The sequence below is a fragment of the Limulus polyphemus genome, unplaced genomic scaffold (genome assembly GCF_000517525.1).
Source record: "Limulus polyphemus unplaced genomic scaffold, Limulus_polyphemus-2.1.2 Scaffold3006, whole genome shotgun sequence".
NCBI lineage: Eukaryota > Metazoa > Arthropoda > Merostomata > Xiphosura > Limulidae > Limulus > Limulus polyphemus.
The window spans coordinates 7,997-31,208 of record NW_013668616.1 but is presented as its reverse complement, the minus strand read 5'-3'; the positions used below and the strand labels follow the sequence as shown (position 1 = coordinate 31,208).

Below are 23,212 nucleotides of genomic sequence, written 5' to 3'. Positions count from 1 at the left end.
AGGAAGAAAATGGTATCCAGAAGTTGCCCTGGCCGAGCCAATCTCCTGACATGAACCCCATCAAAAACCTCTGGGTCATACTCGACCAGCAAGTCAAGAAACAACCAAAGAAACCAACTTCAAAGAGCGATCTACTCCAAGTTTTGAAGCAAATGTGGGCAAAAATCCCACAATCTAATATTGACGAGATGATTCTCACGATGCCCCAACGGATCAACGAACTCCACGAAGCGAAAGAAAGATCTACTAGATATTAATTGAATTATAAATATATCAATTTATATGAATATGACTGAAAATTTTAATTTTTTCTGAAAAGGTAGTGTCTGTTTATTTGTGACCACACTGTGTATATACATGCTATGTCCTTTGTAGTAAAATTGTTATATATTAATTTTTGCCTGTAATATTATGCAGTGATGATGCAAATGCCATTGTCATGATATAAAAGACTGCTTAGTTTAGGTGTTCTTGATTGATTTGTTTTTGTGAGTGAATATTTTATTATTGTTTACTTTTTGTTATAATAAGAGTTAAGGGCAGATGATTGTGGGAGGTTTTGTTAATAAATCATTGATGTTGAGACCACTGAACGTCGCATGCAAGACATTAACGTTAAATATTTTGAAGGTGGACAGACGATTAGGTGATAAATATATAAATAGCATAAGACAAGTGAAAAGCAGAAGAAAGTAAAGTTACAAAAGGAAACGTTAACTACTAAGACTAATGGTAGAAATGGAGATAAGAAAAATAATGTATTCTGTTAAAGCATGGTTCTAAAGTAATTGAATCAGCCTGTGTGCACTTTGACAAAAGGAACAGAGGATTTTCAGAAAAATAAGACCTAACAATTACGGTAACTCGCACCATAATTGTAAATGAATCACACACAGAATACTAGTGCAATAGTAATAGAGAAAATAGGTCTGCTTATCAACTGAAATTCTAAAGTAATTGAATAGGACTTTTGACAAGAAGGAGAGAACTACATATATAGTGTTTATGATAGTGTTTATATATTATTTTGAAAACAAGTGAAGTGCATGCTGTTTTATTTATCATTGAATTTATTGTTAACAAGTCACAGACACCTACTGTAAAAGAATCCTAAGCCCAACAACATAGTATATATTTATACTATTAAGAAATATAAGTAAAAGCCTTTTTATTTTGACAATTAGCAAAAATAATATATATTTTAAATTCTGACAGCCATCCCTACATTTACTAACTTTTTAAAAGTTTTTTCTTTACTTTTTTTTAATGCAGTGTTACAATACACAGAGAAAGGTTATACTTATAACCAAGTTCTAAATACAATGAGGTTCTAACTATAATATTTGTTTTTATCTATTATTGGCTGGTAATTCCTGTTTCACCCTGAACTTAAGCTTTCTAAGGAAAGACCAAATTTCTGGAAGAAAGCTAACTTCAAGGGGTAATGATAATATCATTTACACTACAATTTTTTTTAATTACTACTAGTTATTAATAATATTTATAACAGCAGATACTCTGTTTGAAACTATGTCCCCTCAGTAAAATTAGTTGACACCATTGTTTTGGTTTTTGAGTTATGTAATAAAAAGAAGCAGAAGAAAGAAGAACAACAAATTCAAACTTTTTACTATGATATTTACAGACATTCCCTGAACTTGTGACATAAAAGGAAACACATATTTGAAAAGTTATTATGACATACTGATGAGATATTTAAAATACCATTTCAATGAACAATCCGAGCCATCCCAACAGAGACAGTGCTACCACCTCCCTGATAAGTGACATACAGATAAAATTTCAAGAAGTACAGCCTCAAGAATGCTGCAGAAATTTAGCCTTTGGGGAACAGCAAGAAATCCCTAACTGTCTAAAGGGGATAAAGCAAAGAAACAAGCTTTCTTTGAAAATATATGTATCCTGGTTTTTGGAACAATGGTACAAAGTGCTTTGGACAGACAAGCATAAATTTGAACTGTTTGGTTCCAACTGACAGGCAGATACTCACCAAAGATTCAATGAGAAGGTTGAGTGCCAACAGTTGAGCATGCACTAGATTCTGTGATGGTTTGGGGTGCAATATCTGTGAATGATGTTAGTCATATTTACAAAAACTGATGGAATCATGGCTATCAGAATAAACATCACAGTATATTGGTCCATAATGCTACACTCTCTGTAAAGACGTTCATAGAGCAGAATTTCACTTTTCCAGACGATAATAAATCCCAAGCACACTTCCAAAAACTTTTAAGCCTGTTAGTACAAGAAAGAAAGCAAAAATGCTCATGAGATCTCCAGAAAATGGAATGACCACCACAAAGATCAGAATTTAGCTCCCATGGAACAATTCTGGGATTTGCTGGACTCCTTCTTTGACACAAATATCAACAAAAGAAAACCTGTGGACACAGCTTTAGGAAAATGGAATCACACTAAACCAGAGATTTTGACTAAATCAGAAGACACAAAGCAACGATGTTAAGCTGTAACTGTTACCAAAAGTGGCCACACTAAATGTTAGCATTAAAAAAACATAAAGACATTATTTGTGTATTAGTTTGGTAACAGCTTCCTGTGAGATTAATTTGCAATAATTATAAGTTAATTTCCATACCAAATCAATGGCTATTTTATGTGTAAAGCTAATAAAATGAGAAATGTTGATGTGTTCTAGTAAATTTGTGCACTACTGTATATATTTGATAGTTATGCACTTCAGTGGAGTACTTGCATTTAGTTTTATAACACTGGATATAAAGATATAAATAAATACATACTTGTATTTATTTTAAAGATAAGTAAATGGTTGCAGAATGTCTAAGTTCAGAATCAAAAATAAAAAATAAAAAAAACATATATAAACTTTAAATATATCAATGACAGTTTTCCAGAGACAAATTTTAATACCTGGTTTAAAACACAGAAGATCTGGTCTATTCATTGACTTCTTGTAGCAGATGTAAACATCAGAGCCCACCTATGAAAACACAAAAATTTGAGAAGTACGTAGAAACTAGTACAAATTACAAAACAATCACAATATCTAATATATGCTTTAATATAACCTCACTATAATTATTAAATTTATAGACAAATGACTAAAGAATTTATAAACAAAAATTACAAAAAAATTAGAATCAAGATTTCCCAACCACTTGTCCACAGACATGTTTTGGCCAGTTTGCAGAAACATTCCGATTGAAAATAGAAAAAAGATGAAAGAAAGAAATGTGTATTGTGAAACATTAAATTGCCTTGAAACCTATAATTTGTAAAAGTGTTAAGAATAGATGAAAAGTGTTTCCTTCTTAGTTCATTGTATAATAATTGAGCCTCATAGCATTCATTTCAAGGTTTCTTAAATAAGTTAAATTATAGGCTTACATTAACAGGCCTAATGGTTTGTAAGTGTTTTACACAGAATTTGCCAGCATGTGGCATGATAAATGTTGGGAAGAACTGCTACAAGTTAGAGAAAAAAAAAACAATGTGAATATATCAAACTACGACACAGCTAACATGATGTTCAAGAACCCCAGAAAGAGTAATCAAAATACAATCATCTGTCACATGCTTGTTTAATACACTATGAACAGCACAAATTTACAGATGTTACTCCTATGAAAGTCACTTATCACAAGCAATCAAAAAGCTCCCCTTGTTTTTTATCATCTCTTTTTGCAACAAAATATTTGATTCTCATATTACATGACACAATTTCAGCAAATATCTTCACAAGAGATATAAATATTTTCATCATTATTTAGCCTAAAATTGTATTTTGACAAAACTACAAGTCAAATAGAACTCATTATTTCATCAAACACAACATTATCTATTAATACATAATTCAAAGACAAAAAACCATCCAGTGGCAAATAATCACGGGACAATGTACACTAAACAGAACTAACCAGTTGCTCCTGGGCAGTAAAACAGAAAAAATTACATTGATCAAACTTAGAATACCACTGCACAAGCTCATCAATTCTGTGTACATGTGAGGATCAAAAGTGCTTATGCTATAGCCTTGCAGTGTATTTATAACCTGACTTTATAAACTCTAAATTTATGTTTGTAACTATCACCATTCTTTTAGTAAAAGATTATACTTTCAAACAAACTTACAAATATGACATAGCTGTTTTTGGTGAATAAAACACAAATTTTAACTGACAGTACTCATGTTAATAGCACAGTTAAGGTGAAATTGAAAATATAATATTACAAGAATGTTTTTCTTCAAAAAATTAACATATATACATTTAAATACAAATGAAAAACTTTCTCTTCAATAGTTACCTGAAAACTTGAGTATATCATAACTTAAATCTCTCAACACAGGTTCGGTCAAATCTACCAACCTTGTAACCACTTTTGTATTTGTTATAGTTTCTACACTATAACTTTTAATAAACTTGGTGTATCTCCACAAAAATTGGTAGATTTTCAGTAACCATTACAAGTCTTTTGTACACAGAAAATCAGATTTTTTAATGAAGTATGTTTACTAAAGATTTGTCTGTAAATATAGATAGTATTTCTATGTACTAGCCCCTTGGTAATATCTGTCTGATGACATCCTCTATCTTGGTACTATATATAAACACCTCTTACAGATAATCTTGTCACTTTTTTGAGACTGACCCAATCCACAGTCTCTAACACCAACTCTTAGTGGGGAAGAAAGGCAGAAGATGGCCAATGAGGGCATTATCCATACAGAATGTGTTTGCATAGATCATGGTCATGCCAATAGAATATTAGTATCCTAGTGGGGGAGTACCACTACATCTGGAACAGGTATGCTCTCCACCCAGAACCTACGTTATGCACATAATCTGTCATTACTATTGGCCAGGCCCCAACTAGGTAGCTGAGGTCCCACTGCGTGGGGTTGGAATTATAGGGCCATGGCCCCTAAATCCCACTTTGGTGGCTAAGACATTTGGGCTGCAATAGAAACACTTGTGAGTGAATCCCAATCTGTAGCCATGGAGTGATGCATTACGAGTCACCAAAATGAACAAACCCTCTCCTCAACCTGAAGAAGTCTGAAAGGCAATACCTCAAACTTAGAATGACAGGATCCTTTTTGCCATACTCAACCTGAGAAAACAGAACTCATCCAGTCTGGAATTATGAACACTCATCCTCACTCCCCAACCACTTGCTCCTGGAGTTATGGGGAGGACGTGGAACAAACGGTGCTCAACCAAGGAGCCACGATGGGACCACTCTGCATTCACAATTACGAGGAGACAAAGGACCCTTTTCCATGAACAATGTACTGAACCAATATTGGTCAAAAAGAAGGGCTACACTCGACACAACCGGATAGATGGGCATCAAATCTGAACCAATATTGGTCAAAAAGAAAAGCTACGCTCAACCCAACCGGATAGATGGGCATCAAATCTGAACTGATATTATAAGTAGGCTCCCACATAAGCTAGTGCCGCTCCTATCAACATCTGGGAAAAAAAAACACCCAGGGTCCCAAGTAGGAATGCCCCCAACTTCACCCTCTTCTCCAAGAGTGGAGGAAAGTCACCCAAACACTTTGGAGGAATAACCTCTGTCCACCACCCCAGTAACTGTAAACTGGGAGTGGTAAGGATTCCCTAGACCCACTAGTAGAATATAGAGGAGGGGGGGGTGTCCTGAAGAACATTGCTCTGGGAAAAGTGCAATAGGTGAACTATGTTTCCTACATTTTTAAAAAACAAACCGACCCTGATTTATTCAATCCACTGATGGACAGGGACAGGCAGGATCCCCTTATGCTTTAATCATGATAGCCCACAAGTGGAAGTCCAGCATAGTGCATTAATAATACCCAGTCTACCTCTAGGTGGTCTTATGGAACACCTCATTTCTACAGAACCTGTCACAATCTAGATAAAGTATACTGAATTAATGGTAGTTAGTAAGGATTTGGATTTGGTTTGATAAAAGTACACCTCACTGGGCAAAAAATATGTAAGGGACCCTGGAAAAGAAAGATAAAATGAGATTTGTAATGAAAATACTCACCCTACTGTACAATCTAGTTGAAAACCGTCACAGGAAGATATTGCCAGATCATGCAAATAATGTGAGATAAAAGTATTGGGGGAGGTCCACATACCAGCCCGCACAATGTCCTCCATCGGGCAATTCAACCGGGTCACTAAAGACATAGAAATGTGTCAAATCTGATGATACATCACTCACAGAAGTCTCCTCTCCTCCAAAGAGAGCCCAGAATAAGCAATATGGATCAATTTTCATACCCACTCCGTCAAGGTAAGCAAAGATAAACCCCGGGAAATTGAAGAGTCAGAATGAATAAAAAACTGTTGTTCAGCACCTGTAAAAGCTTTAGTGCAAGACATTTAACACTTCAAGGCAAATAACAAACAATCAGGATCCAATCGGTCATGGAAGTGAGAAATAGTGGTCAAATGAATCAGTGAAAAGGATTTATCCCCTTCCCTGGTTTCCAGTGTCTGAGGTAAGAAGGACTTGTCTGGATAAAGAAGGACAGAGATAGAATGACAAAGCATCCTTTAATTAACCTTAAGGGAAAGGTTCAACCTCCTCACAATACACCATTGTTGATATGTGTGTGCCCTTTCCATTGGTAAATGTCCATCACGGAATGACACAGAGATTGAGACAGGCACATGGCAACCTTAGAAGTTAAACCCCGATGCAGTGCGAAGGACCGCATAACCTCCATGCATGAAGCTTGAGCCTAGGGTTGGATGGGTTTAAGATTTCATATTGTGGCTGCCTCGACAGAGACAGTCAAAGAGGTGGGCACTCCTGAAATTACCGCAGAAGTGGAAACCAGGGTTTAGACAGCCAAACTAGTGCATCCAGCATAATACATGCAACCAGGGGTTGAACAAATCATTGCTAGGACTCTGGGTAACAGACAAATAGGTGGGAAGGCATATAGTTGCAATCCAGTCCAGTCGTGACCAAATGCATCTATTGACAATGCCCAAGGGTGAGGTACAAGTCAGATATTGCCATGGGCAGTTGAGTGGGGAATAAAAGACTGGAACAACTGAGAAAAAATCAGACCAATGTTTAGAAGGGCAAAAGTAAAGAAACCCTAGCAGTTGAGTTATAGCTGTAGTGTGAGAGGAGGTAAGTATGTTTTGGAAATCTCAAATTTTATTTGTATAATATCTAAAACCTCCTAAATAAATTTCAAACATTTTTATTCCATAAAACTTTATATCTTACCCATTATTTTCTCTACTCAAACTTTATACAATGTTGGTCAAATTGACCCACCTTGTAACCACAAAAAAAAAAATAATCTAAATAAATCTAAATTGCCATTTCTTTCCTTCTAGAATGACTTCAAATTGTAATATAAAACTACATTTGTTTATCCTAAATAGCTTTAAACTGATAACAGTATACATCTATTTTATACTTAAATTTTATTGCCCTTTGGACCCTGTCTAATTATTATTCATGCCAGTGTAAGTTGTAAATTACTCGGCAAACATGCAGCTCACATTACATTATCCAATTACATTATACATGAGCTACTCACAAGTGCACCTCATGAAAATATTTCATTATATTATTATTATTTAGTTCATCTAATCTAACCTGAAGTAACACAAGTTTCCTATTTTTACATTTTGGTTGCTTTTATAATAATAAATAAAGAATACACATGAAAAACATTACTTACCTGGCTCTTCTATTTTGCTGTTGAATGTTGATGAGACTTAACCCTACTTTTTATACTAATGGTAGTACTGCACTAATTTTTTTATTTCATTACATAATGCACCAAAGAACGCAGAATAATAACATGCAAAAAAGCATACAATGTTCCATAACAATCACAATTTTTCTAACAATGCGACAAGATCCATTACAAATTTACCGAGCTTTTCAGAGTGCTTCCCATAGGAATAAAGATTAAACTGAAAGAGAAATTGACAATTCTCTGTACAGTAAACAATGTAGTATAATTTGTCATTTGACAGGTTAAAAACCTTGGTTATAAATACTATAATTTCAATGTCAGAGAGAACTATTGACAGTTTCTGAAAGAGAGGATGTGAGAGGTGGTCATGGTATGAGGGGTCTGATTTTCGATTTGATAGCTCTGTAACTAAATAAGATTGAAAGTTATAAAATTATGCATTGCCTGAGCATTGACAATATTATAACAAGTAAGTTATGTTAAACTTCATATTTCTTGAGGGGTGGTAAATAAATTAGGATGCCTAGAGAACAAATGTCACAATTCTCATACTAGATTCTTTTAAATATTGCCTTATAAAAGTATGAAATTAAAACTTGTGTACTATTAAAATATACATTATTAGCTCTGTTTTTATGCTACGTTTATTGGTATACCATGAAAAAAAGTAGTTTAATTAAATTTTGAATGTGACTCACTAAAACATCGTGACATGCACAGAAACCCGGGTCGAGAGAATTAACTGACTTTATTTTCAACAAACTTAAAATAAAAAAACTTTTACCTTTTAGAACATGCTACTTACCATGCCTTTGTTTAAGGTCTTGTTGATAATACAAAAAGCACGTGGTGGTGTCTCCCCCTATTAGAAACAACAAATTCACTGGCTTAAAACTTTGTTTTCAATACATATCCAATATGAATCCTTATTTATTTTCTTTTACATAAAAAAATAGATTGGTCACATTATTTCAAAATGGTTTAATGAAAAATAAATTTTAACTTGAAGTAATTAGAAGTATTTATATAGTAAATTCATAGCTAATCAATTACCTTATTAACCAAAATAATGCAAATGTCTGTCACAACCAACTGATTACAGGGAGCATTAGTAGCTGCTCGTCTGAATGTAAGGAATGTCCGAGATCCACTGTTGTTCACATTGGCAGATCGGCCATAGGGTGTCGTGTGAACTACCTGACTGTCTGCCATCACTCGCTCTTTGGTTTCATACAGCACTCTAATAAGGCATAGAAAAGTTTTAGTTACTATCAATACCAAAAAAATCATCATACTCAACACTAAATGTTTTAAGTCCAAGTTTACAAAAAGTAAATTTTTTCCTTAAGTGCATTGTAATGCTAGTTTTTGCCTTCACTTTTGTAAGACATATAACTCTTACAGATAAAAGTACTGCCAAAGTTAAGCATAAGGTGTAATTCTTGGGCCTGAAAATGCTAATTTAGGCTTATTTATTACATACATAACGTATGGACAACATGTGACCATTTATCCCTCAAGGCTGTCCTTGCACACCCACCCTTGGGAAAAAAAATTTCACCCTTAACCTATCATGAAACTATTGATTCTCCTCTTTAAACTCCTGTATAATGGTGACCTCCACTACTGCTGGTTAGAGCTGGGCAAAAGGGGTATTAGATAACCAATTAATCAACAGCCTCACTAACAGATTGCATATGATTAATCAATTACTACTGTGTCCCTCAAATCATAGTAGTAAAAGCAGAAAAAAAAGTTGGAGGCTGGTGCTGTTGTAGAGTCAGCAGTTCAAAATTAGTGATATTAGCAGATAAACTTAAAACGTTTGTATGTAGCTTTGTGATTAACAACAAACAAACATAATCAGAATATATTGATTATTTATACAGTTGGAATAACTGGATACCCTAATTTTGGTTACTTGATTATTTTTGATACAATTGATTTAATCATAATTAAACTGATTAGTTTATGCGACATTCATCAATGTAATCTCTGCTCAAAAGAAACAAATTATATCAATTAAGTTACCGGTGTCAACTCATTACACAAGTCCATCACTTGGTAAGGGTATTTCTGAACTTTTCATGCACTCCTAAAAAGCATAAAATCAACTCACAGCTTAACTACTAACCATGACAGAGGATTACATAGTAGTCCAACATTCAATCTGAGGTAGAATAATTTTACTTGTGGTGTTTAATTTTTTTTATCGCTCCACTAAATTTATTTAATATAAATAGCAATGGTAAAATCACAAATAACTTAAAAGAAACTTAATGGAAGCTCTATATGGTAACTATAGCTTGTTTAGTGTCTAGTTTGATCATTATACTGAGTGACAATGATTATTTCTTAAAAATAAAAAGCCTGTAGGGAGTTAGTAAGAATCACTCGTATCTGCCATCCTGGGTACAGGCTTTCAAACCTTAATGCTTAGTTACAAATATCTCTTGTGTAATCAGCAACAGCATACCTATACATTTCTTTGTGTTTATATTATCATCCTATTTCTGCTAAAAATTAATATCAAACACAACAAAGTGAAACTTTCCTTACCCAATATCCACAAGGGGGGGTTTGTCTCTGCCTCTACGGTAACATAAATAAATACTTGGACTCCGTAAGCTACCATGGTTCAAATCGGCTGGAAAACCCAAAGGAGTTGTCTCAATGCAGGTAAAGTTTTGAGGTACTATCTCTCCTTGGCTTCGAATAATTACAGTAATGTCTGTGACAGGAGCTAAAGTGTGAGAAGTTTTCAATGTGACTCCATCTTGAGAAAATTCTTCTAGTGGCTCAGGATTATCTGGCAAGCCTGCCACCACAAAGTAGTCAGCAACTCGTTTGTCCTCCATTGCTTCACATGCTAAGTTGCAGCATATTTACTTGTGTTTTATATACTATAAAAGCATTCATTTTCTTCGATAATTTCATCATTTACAGCCAAAATAGTTTCCAATACACATTAGACCATGTCTATTTTCAACATCAGAAGAGGTTCACATACACTCATTTTTATCAAAACACCACATTGTTAATAACCTGGAAAAAAATCAAACTTTTTAACTTCCTGTTTCATTCAAAAAAAATTTAACAGATTAATAACCACTAATTTACTATACTCAAACTTGTATGTATTCCCTTTTCTGTTGAAAAAATTTGTTAAAACATCATCTAAAAAATAATTTATTATAATGTTCTGTACATAATTGCACCATAAATTACATGTAAATAAATTTACATTCTGTAGCCAGTTTTTCAAGATACAACTGCTCAGCATTTCTAAGTTAAACTGCCAACATTTCATGAAAAGGTTTGCTCAAAATGCAGTAACAAATGCTTTAACACTAATCTTTTCAAACTTTTTACCTTCTATATTTCACCAACATCTATTATCTTAATCCCCCCCTCTGTCATTTTTTCTGACTTAAACATATTTTAAAATAATTTTCTAAATGTTCATATATTATTTAGAAAAAATTGTCTTAGTGACAATATCAGCTGCAACTGCCATGCAGCTCATTAGATTATTGTGGTGCACCTGCTGTAAACAATTGACAAGCTGATATTAAGGACTTTACCTCAGTGGCCAAATGGCTACAGTCTCAAAAATTTGAGCAGAAAAAAATACAAAACGAAAGCTAGTGTTGGTTAAAGTTCATCCAGAATTGCAATATTTTCCTATTTCCTGATTCTCAGTTTGCATGCAAACCTTGAATAAAAATACACTTTTCCTGCAATATATTCTAGCCACAGGTCTAAGTACTTAAAACCATCCTCCTTCAATAACAATGTCTATTTGCAGGACATCTTCATCAATTCTGTACACATAGATTGAAAACTTGAAAACCAAGAAAAGGTTAGCTTTCAGTTACTTTTACTAAAAAAAATCAGAAATACTTTGCTGCAATAAATGCTGTTTAAAACTCAACTGAATGTGTTGACTACTACAACTATTAGAGAATGATGTCAACATTGTTTGGAGAGTTTAAATTTTTTCACAACATCCATGTCACTGGCTTGTCCAAGCAAGTTCTAACACAACATACGGACAACAAGGGACCATTTAGTCATAGAAGGCTGTCCTGTACACCTAACCTTGGGGAAAAAAACTTAAACCCACTCTATATTTTTCTGAAAATTTTTTATTTCTCTTTTAAAACTCTTAAAGTATAGGCCTTCAATGTTGTTGATGGTAACTCAGTCCATAAGCAAATCACTCTACCATAAAAATAAAACTCAAGCCTAACCTGTCTTTTCTCCAAACCTTAACCTTGTGTACTCTCATTTCATTGTGCTTAGAATGTAGCACAAGGAAATCAGAGATCTTTATCCTATCAATTTTTCAGATAATCTATAATCTTTTAAGCTTCAATAAGATCATCTCTTACCTTTCTTTGACAAACAAAAACAAGAGATCTTAACCTATCCCTATAAATAAGGTAACCCTTCCACCCCAGAATCATCCTAATAGCACTCCTCTGAACCTTTTTCAATAAGTCAATAATCATATCCTTTCTTAGATAAGGAGATTGAAATTATACATAATATTCCAAATGAAGCCTAACTCTTGATTTGTATATAGATAATTACCTGTTTTGACTCGTAATCAATAAGTCTACAAGTAAACCCTACACTTCTATCAGCTTTGCTGTTAGCAATAGAGCACTACCATGATGGTTTTACTGACTTATCCACTATTATGCCAAAATCCTTTTCTTCAGTCATACTATTGAATGTGTTCCCATATACATTAAATGTGTGATCCGAATATATCATAGTGCAATTACTATAATTAAAGGTTATTTGCCAACTAACCAACCGATACAAGTCATTCTATATTTAAAAATCCTCAATGCAGATAGAAATACCCAAGAGTTTAATGTAAATGTCAGCTTTAATGTTTAATAATTATGCCCATATCAATATCTTTAAAGACCTAAGCATCAGCTCCTGAGGAATTCCACTAATAACAAGGATCTAGTTTCACTGGACTCCATTAATAACTTTTTTGCTTTCTTTCATCCAGCCATCCTACAGACCAAATTACTAGTCTTTCCCCAACCCCCAACAATTTAATTTTCCTGGCTAGTTCTTTGTGTGACACCTTATTAAAAACTTTTTGAAAATCAAAGTACACTAACCTCCACCTCTTTTCACTATTCAAACAACATACAACATCCTCAAAAAAAAATAAAAAAGTTTAAAGATTAATAATGAAAGACTTCCTTCTAAAGATCTCATGTACTTGGCTTTGAACTTACCAAACAAATGAATCACAGCAAACAATTAACTATCATTGATGGTCATAATAGTGATCAATAGCTATTGGAAATGTGTTTCAAAAGTACAATTCATTGAAGGTTCTTATTGTTAGAAAATTTTTCACTGACATACTGAAAAAATGATATAAAACAAAAGCAACAAATGCAAACTGCAAACGAACCAACATATTTTTATGACAAATATAGCTCTTAAAATGCAAATGATCAATTTCTATAACATGTAGACCCAAAATATTGAGTAAAGTTAAAATCTGTTTAGAATATTCATAATACACCATATACAGTTTATATGTCTGTATCCAACAATTTTGGAATTCATACCTAGTTTGCTCTTACTTAGATCAAGAAGAAAGAGACAAAAACTAATTTGATCAAAGATAAGATTAAAGAAATCATAGAAAATGTAGAGAAGGATTATAATAAAAGAAAATGAAATGTATATTCCCTCTGATGGAAGTTTAGAAGAGCTCAGAACATCTGACAACTGTTAAAACTCAGAATGGAAGAAGTAAACTACATGACAGAAGGTGTTTCACGTAAAAGTGAAATATTGTTAGGAACAGAATTCCAAACAATTTAATCAGACAACTGTTTACTTAGGATAAAGTAAGTAAATCACAGGCCAGAAAGTGTTTTGATTACAACTTAAAATGACATATTGCCAAGAGTTGTAGAAAAAACTTTTAAGATACAGAAACTGATCCAAAAGCATGACAAGAAAACTGCTATACATGTGGAAAACATGAACATTACGTCTGAGACTGTGATGAATCAGTTATAGATAATAAACTTAGGAGATGATATCCTGAAGATTAGAATACTCCATCCACCCCACTGATAAGATGTGCATTACTTTCAGAAACCAGTCTATAAATCAGTGGATTTGCTGAAGAGATGGATCCCTTGAAACATATTGATAGACACTGGTAAGTGGGAAATTGTCTCTAGTTATGAAGAAGAGGATGGACTGATGTGAACAGTAAGTGGTAAAAAGTTCCTGCAAGAAGAATGTTGAAATTACCTCACTGTGGGAAGCTTCTTTACACAACATAACTGAAACTGAGAAAGGGTAGATATTGGGAATAGATTTCATACACAAACCTATATATGAAATTAAATTTGTTATAAACAATTCCACAGTCTAGGGCTAAGAAATCCCTGTGCTACACTACAGTTACAGCATCAGAAGTTGAATTTCTTGACAACAAGAGTGGAAGCACAAGATAATTAAGACAACCGATCTTTAGTGCAACAGAGCAGAACCCAAAAACACAGGTGGTCCAAACCAAAGCACATCCACTGTAGCCATCTTTGGAGGTATGTCAGCAGAAGAACAGACAACTGGTTTGTTAGCTTCAGAGAAGACTTCAACAGAAGTATATCAACCTGCTAAGAACCAAATGTTCCTGTTGCAAGCATTTCTAGAATAACATCAGAGATGGAACCAACAGTGTATTCCCTCAATCATCAATCCACGTACAAACTCCCAAGTAGATATTGAGAATATCGTCATTAAAATGAAACTGAACAATAATCGTCTACCATGAACTTGAGCATATATGTGAAGGTTTGTTAACTTCTCAAACTCAAATGGACACTGCCACCATCCGGCCAAAAATCTTGATTAACCCATCAGATGGTGACAGTATTCGATAACATTTAAGTCTCTTTGGCTGAAAACTAATCCAAACCATGTTATTATCCACAAAATTAAAAAAACTGAAGTTTTATAAGGTTTGGTGATAGTTATTAGAAAATCATGAAACTAATTCTAGCAGAACGTGCAAAAAATTACCAATTACTCAAGTTACAAAAATTTAAATGATTTTGTAAGTTCTGTTGTTATTAACTATTATTTTCTAAAAACATAATCCATAAGAACCCACCAAATAAAATAGCCCAATACAACAACATTAAATATACTCATTTTACCCATTAGCAGTGAAAGTCCATACTGTTCTCATTAAGTTCTTAGTCAGAACACTACTAGTCACCAAGTACATCCATTATTTTAAAGACATGTGAAAGATGAACTAAACTAAGCCTTAGTGAAGTTAATGCAATCTATTTTTTAAGTTACCTTTTCAATACTTTGTGGCCTTCTAGTTGGAAAGTTACAATTTCAGTAAGTATGAACTGATACAATATTAACAGTGTCACGTTAACAATGACAAAAGGTTAATTTGCAATAACTATTAGTATTATATCAAATTGAACTTCAATTTTAAAAACGGATTTTTTTGCATACACAAAAAGTGTTCTGTCAGAATGTACTTATTTTCAATTCAATTACAAGCATACTACTTAACATCCAGTACCCAAATAGTCAATAGAAATTATTAAAACTTAAAAATAAAAACCAAAACACAGGGTCAGTTAGTAAGGTTTAATCACTAATATTAGTTTAGTTTGGGCCTAGAGTGTTCAGTGAACTCTTGTTCCATAGTACTCAGCAAATAATGTTAACTGTAAATGTACTTTAACATACAGTATACTATTACTATATAATAATATCGTGTATACTGCACATAGTACATAACGTGATGTTTTACATGTGATTGATAGTGATAGCTTTACAATAATCTAAAAATAAATACTGTACTCTTATAAAACCTGAAATTGGAAAATAGACTAAGTTTACCACCTAATGCTTATTTAGATAAAATTACAATTATCTAACTTACATGTAATGAATTATCAGGTTTATGACAATTGCGGACTTCTCACTCATTGGTTTACTGTTGTGAACGCCATCTATCAATGGTCTTTTTGAAAGGCGTCAACTATTTCTATACGCATAATTCAATTTTTTCAAAGCATATATATATAATAGAGACGGCTGATATGGGCATAGAAAACCTTCATTTGAAAAGCACTAAATTTTTGTGCTTTTCAAATAAAAGTTTTCTCTACCCATATTAGATGTCTTTCCTGTATATATATATATATTTACCTGCACAGTGGGTTCCTCATCATCATGCATTTTCCAAAGCATACTACACCTTTGTTATCCATAAAGCATTTCTTATAAAATCATTAAAGAGTATTTTTAGTCTCTAAGTTGATAACAACTTATAAAAAACAAGTCGTGATAGAAAGTTGACATATTTTAAATATTTGACCTTTTGGGTAAAGCGCTGTTGTTCAACCAATAAAGCCACTATAGACATAATAAAATTAAAAAAATATTTATTGCATTAAATATTAAGAAGAACTTGAGAGTATAATCGTTCAATTAAATAAGTTTGAAGTGATAATTTTCCAAGACAAGTTGTGCAAAATACTTATAAAAAGTGACTACCTAAAATTTCATCAAAGGATATCATTTCATAAACATGACACGACAATGAGAAATTCTTTCTTTATGTCTTCATGACCGTCAGAGGTCGTTTAGTTTCACGTGAGTAATGATTAACCTTGTAGCACCAATTTTTTTTCGAATGATCATTGGCCTTTAATCATGCAATTACTAGCACGTGTATATTTGTCATAACCTTGACGTCATCGGTCGCTATATAAGTCTGAAGGCTATTAGTAATACAGGATAGGATTGTGTTTCTATGCGGTAGAGTTGTTTGAGAAATTAATTTGACGAATATTGGTAAAACATTTGTTTTAAAGTTTTGTTAGGTTGATTATTTAATCTTAGAAGTTAAAAAAAATTACGTAAGTTTGAATAATAGTAATTTTTAATAATGCTTGGAGACGGCTTGAATGGTTAATGAAGAAACTTGTATTAGTTTTTTCATTACCCATTCAAGCCGTCTCCAAGCATTATTGTTTTCAAAGTGGGTTTCTCGTCATCGAAAATAGTAATGTTTGTGGAAATCGGTTTAGATTGTTAATTACTATGAATAACGTTTCTTTTGTTCTTTTTTTAAAATTCTTCTTTGTAATTGTAGGTAGAATCAAAATGTGGTATTCCAATAGCACTACGTAGAAGTTTTCGTGAATAATTACTTTGTTTTTTGTGGCCTTGATCGTTAAAACACGCAACATGTTTTATTGTATTAATTTTGTCCCCCGGTGGAATGGTAGGAAGTCTACGGACTTACAACGTAGAATCCGCGGTTCGATTCCCCGCAGTATATACAGTAGATAGCCGAATGTGATTTTGCCCTACAAATAACAAATTAATGGTTCCGTTTCGAGCTTACTTACTGATTAAGAATATTTTGTTACAAGTTGCAGCTTCTACAGTAAGAAAGATTTGTATTTAGAACAGGTACAACTGTGTACTTGAATGATCGCACCACTCATCGAAATACAAATTGTATTTACTGTAAAAGCTGTAACTTGTAATGAAATAAACAAACATTGACTTAACTTTTGATTTTTTTTAAGGTGATCTTGGTGAACTTTTCAAATAAATTGTGATATTTCCATTCAGATATAACTACATAATTTCTAAGTATCAGAAAATGCCTGAGGTGGAAATAATGAGCCAGCAGCAGCAACAAGAGGTTGGATGTCAATTTATTGCAAAAATATCAATGTTACCAGTTATGTCAACAGCATTAGGTTATGTAACATCTACCTATGGTCATATCAAGGAGTCCAACAGCTTGGTATATGGTGCTTTAGCTACAGCTGAAAAATCTGTTAGCATTGTTGCTGAGCAAGCAGGCCCAGTTTTATCTAAATTTGGAGGATCAAGTAAGTGAATATGAATCTGTAACAAAACTTGTACAACTGTGTATTTGTAATATTCAATTTAATTTCGGAAAGAATGGTCAATGCATGTTCATACAGACCTTTATTATAATGTTAAGATTAATATTAGTTTGAATGACAGATTCTAAATGCATGAGTTACCTCTTCAAAGTTGTTTTTATTGTTTAATGCTGTAAAAGCCATTTGTCTAATTTCTAAAAATATTTATTACTTTCACTTAACATATTATTATTTTATTTTTTATCATTTAGTTCAAAAGATAGACAACCTTGCCTGTCAAGGTCTTGATAAACTACAGGAGAAAGCACCAATTGTTACTAAGAGTCCAGAAGAGGTATTTTTTTTTTTTAACAAATTGCATTGATAAACAAGAACATGAGATTACATAACTTAAGAAAAAAACTTCATAGTTTTAAGTTTTATTTTTAACATGGTCGTAGTCAAAAAATATTTTTAAACCGTACTGTATGGGGGAGCAATCTGTAATAATGTTTGTATGTAAATGACAATTTATGTATCGTGAGGGCTTAATACATAACCATTACTTATGTCACTGTTCAACTTTCATTAACTTTTTATTCCTTATCTTGAAAATGGATACATATATATTTGATTTGTAGAACAAGCTTATATTCACCTGATGGTGAACAGCTTATAGATGCACACCATTACTTAAATAGGGGAAGGTCATTTTTCTATGTATTGTAAATACAAAGTATACTTAATTTGTACAGTACAGTGTAATACACATTAGCCACAAAAATAAATTTTTGTGTGAAATAATAAATGTAATATTGGTTTTGTTATATTTTCTAACAATAGTTCTGATGTAATTTATGGTATATTTTTTGGTTCAATATCTGCAATATAATAATGGCTGGAGACTGTTTGAATGGGTAATGAAAAACCTTGTCGAAACATTGTACATTTGCTGTTATGTTAAACTTGTATTAAAGTTTTTCTTCATTACCCATTCAAGCCGTCTCCAGCCATTATTAGTCTCAAAGTGGGTTCCTCGTCACCGAATTTGAATCTGCAATATAAGTCTTCAAACTAATATAAAACAAATAGTTTTAATTATAATAACCCTTGGTGTTTGTTTAATTAAGCATAGTTCTATGGTTTAGGGAAGAATAGTGTCTACAGTCTTCTTTGTATTTTTAAATTTTTTTCTTTTCAGATATTGAAAAACACCAAAGACTTCTACATCTCAAGTCTGCAGAAGGGATTTAACCACTATGATGGAATTAAGAACTATGGAAATGACAAGGTAAAAATGTTATTTTGACCAACTTAACATCTTTATAAAGCCACTATAATTAGTAGATATTTGTGTGCTTGTTATTTGTCTCCCTGCAAGACAAATGTGATTCTGTATCCTATTATATTCTACAGCTTGTTTACTTTTAGGTACAAGAAATCAAACAATATGGTTACCAGAAGGCTTCACAGCTAATTACTTCACCTTATGTCTTGGTTGTTGACTCTGTGGACAAGGCTCTAGCTGTAACAGAAAGCTGCATTGATTACTATCTCCCACCTACTGGAGATCAAGGTAAAATGTTCAGTTTTCTTTGTGTTGTATAAATGTTTTTAAGTTTATTAATACACAGCTCAAACTCTTAAATTTGCAAAATATTCTAATGGTATTAAAAACTTTTTTTTCCTTTTTTTTCTTCAATGTTTAGAAATTCAATATATACTCTTCCTAAATATTGACATTTTATTGTAGGTAGTTGCATTGTCTAATCATAAATTTCAAGTTCTAACTTCATTTTACTCTTAAGGCTTCTTACTGTAAAGATGATCCATTTTGTGTGTGTATGTCTTAACATCCACCACCTAGGGTGAGCTTGCACTACCATAATTTTTAGTATGGTAAATAGAAACTGTCAGATGTTGTATATGGGATATCTTGTTTGTATATTTTTCCTCAAGAAGAGAGTATTAAAAATAATAATAATAATACAGCCCCTGAAATAAGGCACATTTCCATTTTTACGCATAGAACTTGGCTCAGAATTTAAAGATACGAGTACTTAATCATCTAAATGAGACCATAATTACCTTCCACAAAGCAAGATATGCAATTAGCATTTATTGAAGTCATTATGGATTTAATAAATGAAGGAAAGGAGACATTATCTAACACTGGTTTTTATACAATTTTTGCTTCCTTAATGGATACCCCTACTTAGTATAAAGTTAAACCTGGATTATGTGTCCTTCATCAGTTCATCGACCATATTTAAACTTTGACTTTTGGGGTACGTAAGCTCAACATCTTTTTTTATATATAAAATAAGCTAATTTCAAGTAACTGGAATTTAATTTTTTTTTGCTTTAGTTTATTCTTATGTATAATGGTAAAGTTGAAGATAAAATAAGAATATTGATGGGAATAATTTTGATTCACTGCTATTAATAATACTGTATATAAATCCTATTAAACAGCATTAGTATCTGAAAACCTGAATGAAAAAAAGGAGTTACACAAAGATATCAGCTTTGAAAGAATTGGTCATCTATCCAGTAAGATGAAAAAACGCTTGCACAACCGGGCTATGGAAAAGTTTCAGAATATCCAAATGCGAAGCCAAGAAACTGTATCAAAATTGTACTTTACTGTGGATCTGGTATGCTCCTAACTTAGGATAACTTACTAGCGTGTTTGGGAATTCAGTATTTGTTTTTGGGGAAGAAGTATAACTTGTACAGATAACTAATTTTATTGTAAGTAGCTTTCCAATGATAACTAAAGATGTGTATATTTTCAATAGTTCTTAAACATTTACTAAAGAACTTTACATATATTTCAAAATTATAAGACTAAAAGTTCTTGATTGTAACTGAAAAATCTTTTTACGTTGTCTCATGTTTGTTTGTTTGTTTTTTCTTAATTTCCTACTTTTGATTAGATTCAGTATGCCAGAGATAACATACAGGATGATGTTAATCAGAAATTCCACAGCACTATAGATAATGTTCAGAAAAATGCATCTTGGCTATGGGAAGAATTAAACAGAAATGAATCTGAAGAAATTGCTGCTAACTCCTCACAAAAGGTATTTATTTTGTAAATTAGCATGTGTGCCTTCATTGCTTTATTGAAATTCACTTGATAATGCTTCAAATTATATTGTAATGTTATGATTGGTATTATTATTACAAAACCTAAGGCTTAGCCATCATTTCATGATTTTTAGTGTAAAATTATACACCAAAAAGTAAAAATCAGTTCATTTAAATATCACGATATGAGGATTGGTAAACAAAAACTATTTAAAGGTAAGATTCACTGTTAATGTGATCCTTTATCTATGTATACTAATAGAACAATAACATTTTCAACAACCTTTCACAAATAGTGCAAATAAAGGAATAATTATTATTTCTAATCTTCTTAGACTGTAGGTCAACAAGCTGTTTCAATTGCCAGACGATTGACTAAACAGCTGGTAAATACTTACACTGGTCTAGCTACAACCTTTCAAACGTTCCCTGCTGCACTACAAGAGAACATAGCATTTGCTCAGAAGTATTCTCTACACTTGCATAATCAGTTAACTCGGGTATGTTCTTCTACCTTAAATATCGATGTAAAAAAATTTTATGTAGACTTGTGAAAACAGTTTTTTGCATATTATTAAATTAATGAGCTTTGGCATCATGGGGGGGGGGGATAATTTTGTTAATTTATTGTTTCTTAGTACAATCATTACTGAGGTTTCTTAGGTTGAATCTCCTTGTCTGTATGTTTATCTGAAATAATAATCTAAGCAAGTTTGTATAAATCATTTAAAGTTGGTTTAAAAACATGTTACGAAGTCTTTTTTTTTTTTTATAACCTATTAAAATTGATCTATTTATGCATGCCTTAATATGCTTTATTAAAATGGTAGGAGCAACATCAACACATTTACATGAATAGGCCCATGCCTTTAAGTTTTGTTACAGTAAACTTAGTTTTATGGCATGTAGCAGCATGGGTAAACTTTCTATGTAGCATTTCATACCAGTTTTTTTAGTTCCAATTTTTCAAAAGTGGATAGAATATTTTTCTTCAATATGTCATGTTCTTGTTTGATTCAAAGCAAAGTTACTAAATAATACAACATTCCTACTTATGCTATTGCTATAAAAAATTTTTTTGAAATATGTATACAATATTTTAGTAAATATTGCTTCAAAATAAATGTTAAATCACTAGCCTATAATATCTTCTGTTTTTTAGATAAAGAATTTGAATGAAATAAGTACAGTGATGTTGACAGAATTCAGGCATAACCTTAAAATTCTGGAGACCTCCATCCTGAATATGTTGAACAACTTTCTTCTTAAGGTGAGAGAAGCTGATATTTTAAAAATTGTGTCCAATTCCAGAGTATTGTTCCATCTGGTAGAATATATTTTTTAAACTTTTCTTGTAGTTTTTTAATAGAGTTTGGAAATTTTGTATTGTATAAGTGTCTCTGACAATCTTACCCTTGTAAGAAAAGTCCAATGTTGATTATTATTTTTTTTTTTATAGTTTCCAGAAAGAGAAATGGAAAGAAAATCAAATAACAGTATGCCAACATCCTAATGATCTAAAATAATAAATATGGTCTTCTGACATAACTATTAAATTGATTTCTAACTACATTTTTAAACAAATATTTTACAAGTAGCATTTTTTTCATATTTATTCTAATATAAATCATATGTTAATTGTTATATGGAAATTTTGTATTGTATAAGTGTCTCTGACAATCTTACAGAATTACTAATTCTGTTTGTATTAATACATATTTTGCAATATTGTAATAAAATGTATGCATAAGTACTTGGTGTCTTGTCTTTCTTTTACTAAAATGGAAGATTTGGTGCAAAACGGTAATTTCAAAAAGTCCTTTACTAAAATTGGAGTTTTAAATTGCATAATATATAACATTCCAGATTTCAAAGGTAACATCGCTAATATTTTTTAATTTTAGATATTAACGTTAGGAGGTATCAACTTTCACGTCAGTACAATTAGTAATTGTAATTTAATTGTAATACAAGTAATACGTCATATTCTCGAAGGTTCGTGAAGTCTCGAGCTTTTACTAGATATGCGGTAGTCTTGTATATATAAGCCGCCAAGAAGTGACGTCATCTATGTGTAATTGACAGTTGAGTTGAGCACGTGAGACGTTCGTTGTGATTTATAGCGCGACTGTGGAAATTAGGTGTATTGCAAAGTTGTATTCAGAAAGAATAAACCAGTTTTATTTAAGAAAGGACTTGTATCGCTAAAGTTTCTTCGGAAAGAATTTTTACGTAAAATTAACTAACGACCAGAGACGTAACAGAACCTATAAGGGAAGGAATGTGTTTTACAATTGTGAATAGCTTTAGTTGAACTGTAAAATTGGTCTGAACCATGAAATATAGTGTGTGTGTGTGTATATATATACACACACACACACACACACACACACACACACACACACACACACACACACACACACACACACACACACACACACACACACAC

At 32.3% G+C, this 23,212-nt stretch overlaps 2 protein-coding genes across 5 annotated transcripts in view; one reads left to right on the top strand and one right to left on the bottom strand.

The window, feature by feature from the left end:
- LOC106468432 (DENN domain-containing protein 4C-like) overlaps window positions 1-15,759 on the bottom strand; it is a 115,834-nt gene extending 100,075 nt beyond the window's left edge. For 2 of the 3 annotated variants that reach the window (XM_022396765.1, XM_022396766.1), the window contains exons 1-4: window positions 10,289-10,587; window positions 8,783-8,969; window positions 8,535-8,591; window positions 2,914-2,983 (exon numbers count right to left, since the gene is read on the bottom strand). In XM_022396765.1, coding sequence (XP_022252473.1) covers window positions 2,914-2,983; window positions 8,535-8,591; window positions 8,783-8,969; window positions 10,289-10,587 — 613 coding nt within the window. Of the gene's footprint in view, window positions 1-2,913; window positions 2,984-8,534; window positions 8,592-8,782; window positions 8,970-10,288; window positions 10,775-15,701 lie in introns of those variants that run through there. The other variant, XM_022396764.1, reaches the window with a different exon arrangement.
- A 699-nt stretch (window positions 15,760-16,458) lies between these two features.
- On the top strand, window positions 16,459-22,516 carry LOC106468433 (perilipin-2-like). Of its 2 annotated transcripts, none has more exons than XM_013928860.1 (10): window positions 16,459-16,618; window positions 17,408-17,673; window positions 17,943-18,025; window positions 18,872-18,961; window positions 19,102-19,246; window positions 20,146-20,327; window positions 20,610-20,756; window positions 21,099-21,263; window positions 21,926-22,033; window positions 22,223-22,516. In XM_013928860.1, the coding sequence occupies exons 2-10, from the start codon at window positions 17,439-17,441 to the stop codon at window positions 22,274-22,276; spliced, it is 1,209 nt and encodes a 402-aa protein (XP_013784314.1). In that variant the 5' UTR covers window positions 16,459-16,618; window positions 17,408-17,438; the 3' UTR covers window positions 22,277-22,516. The 2 variants fall into 2 exon arrangements, with proteins under 2 accessions (XP_013784314.1, XP_022252471.1); XM_022396763.1 differs by lacking the exon at window positions 16,459-16,618 and adding an exon at window positions 16,661-16,683.
- Window positions 22,517-23,212: the final 696 nt, after the last annotated feature.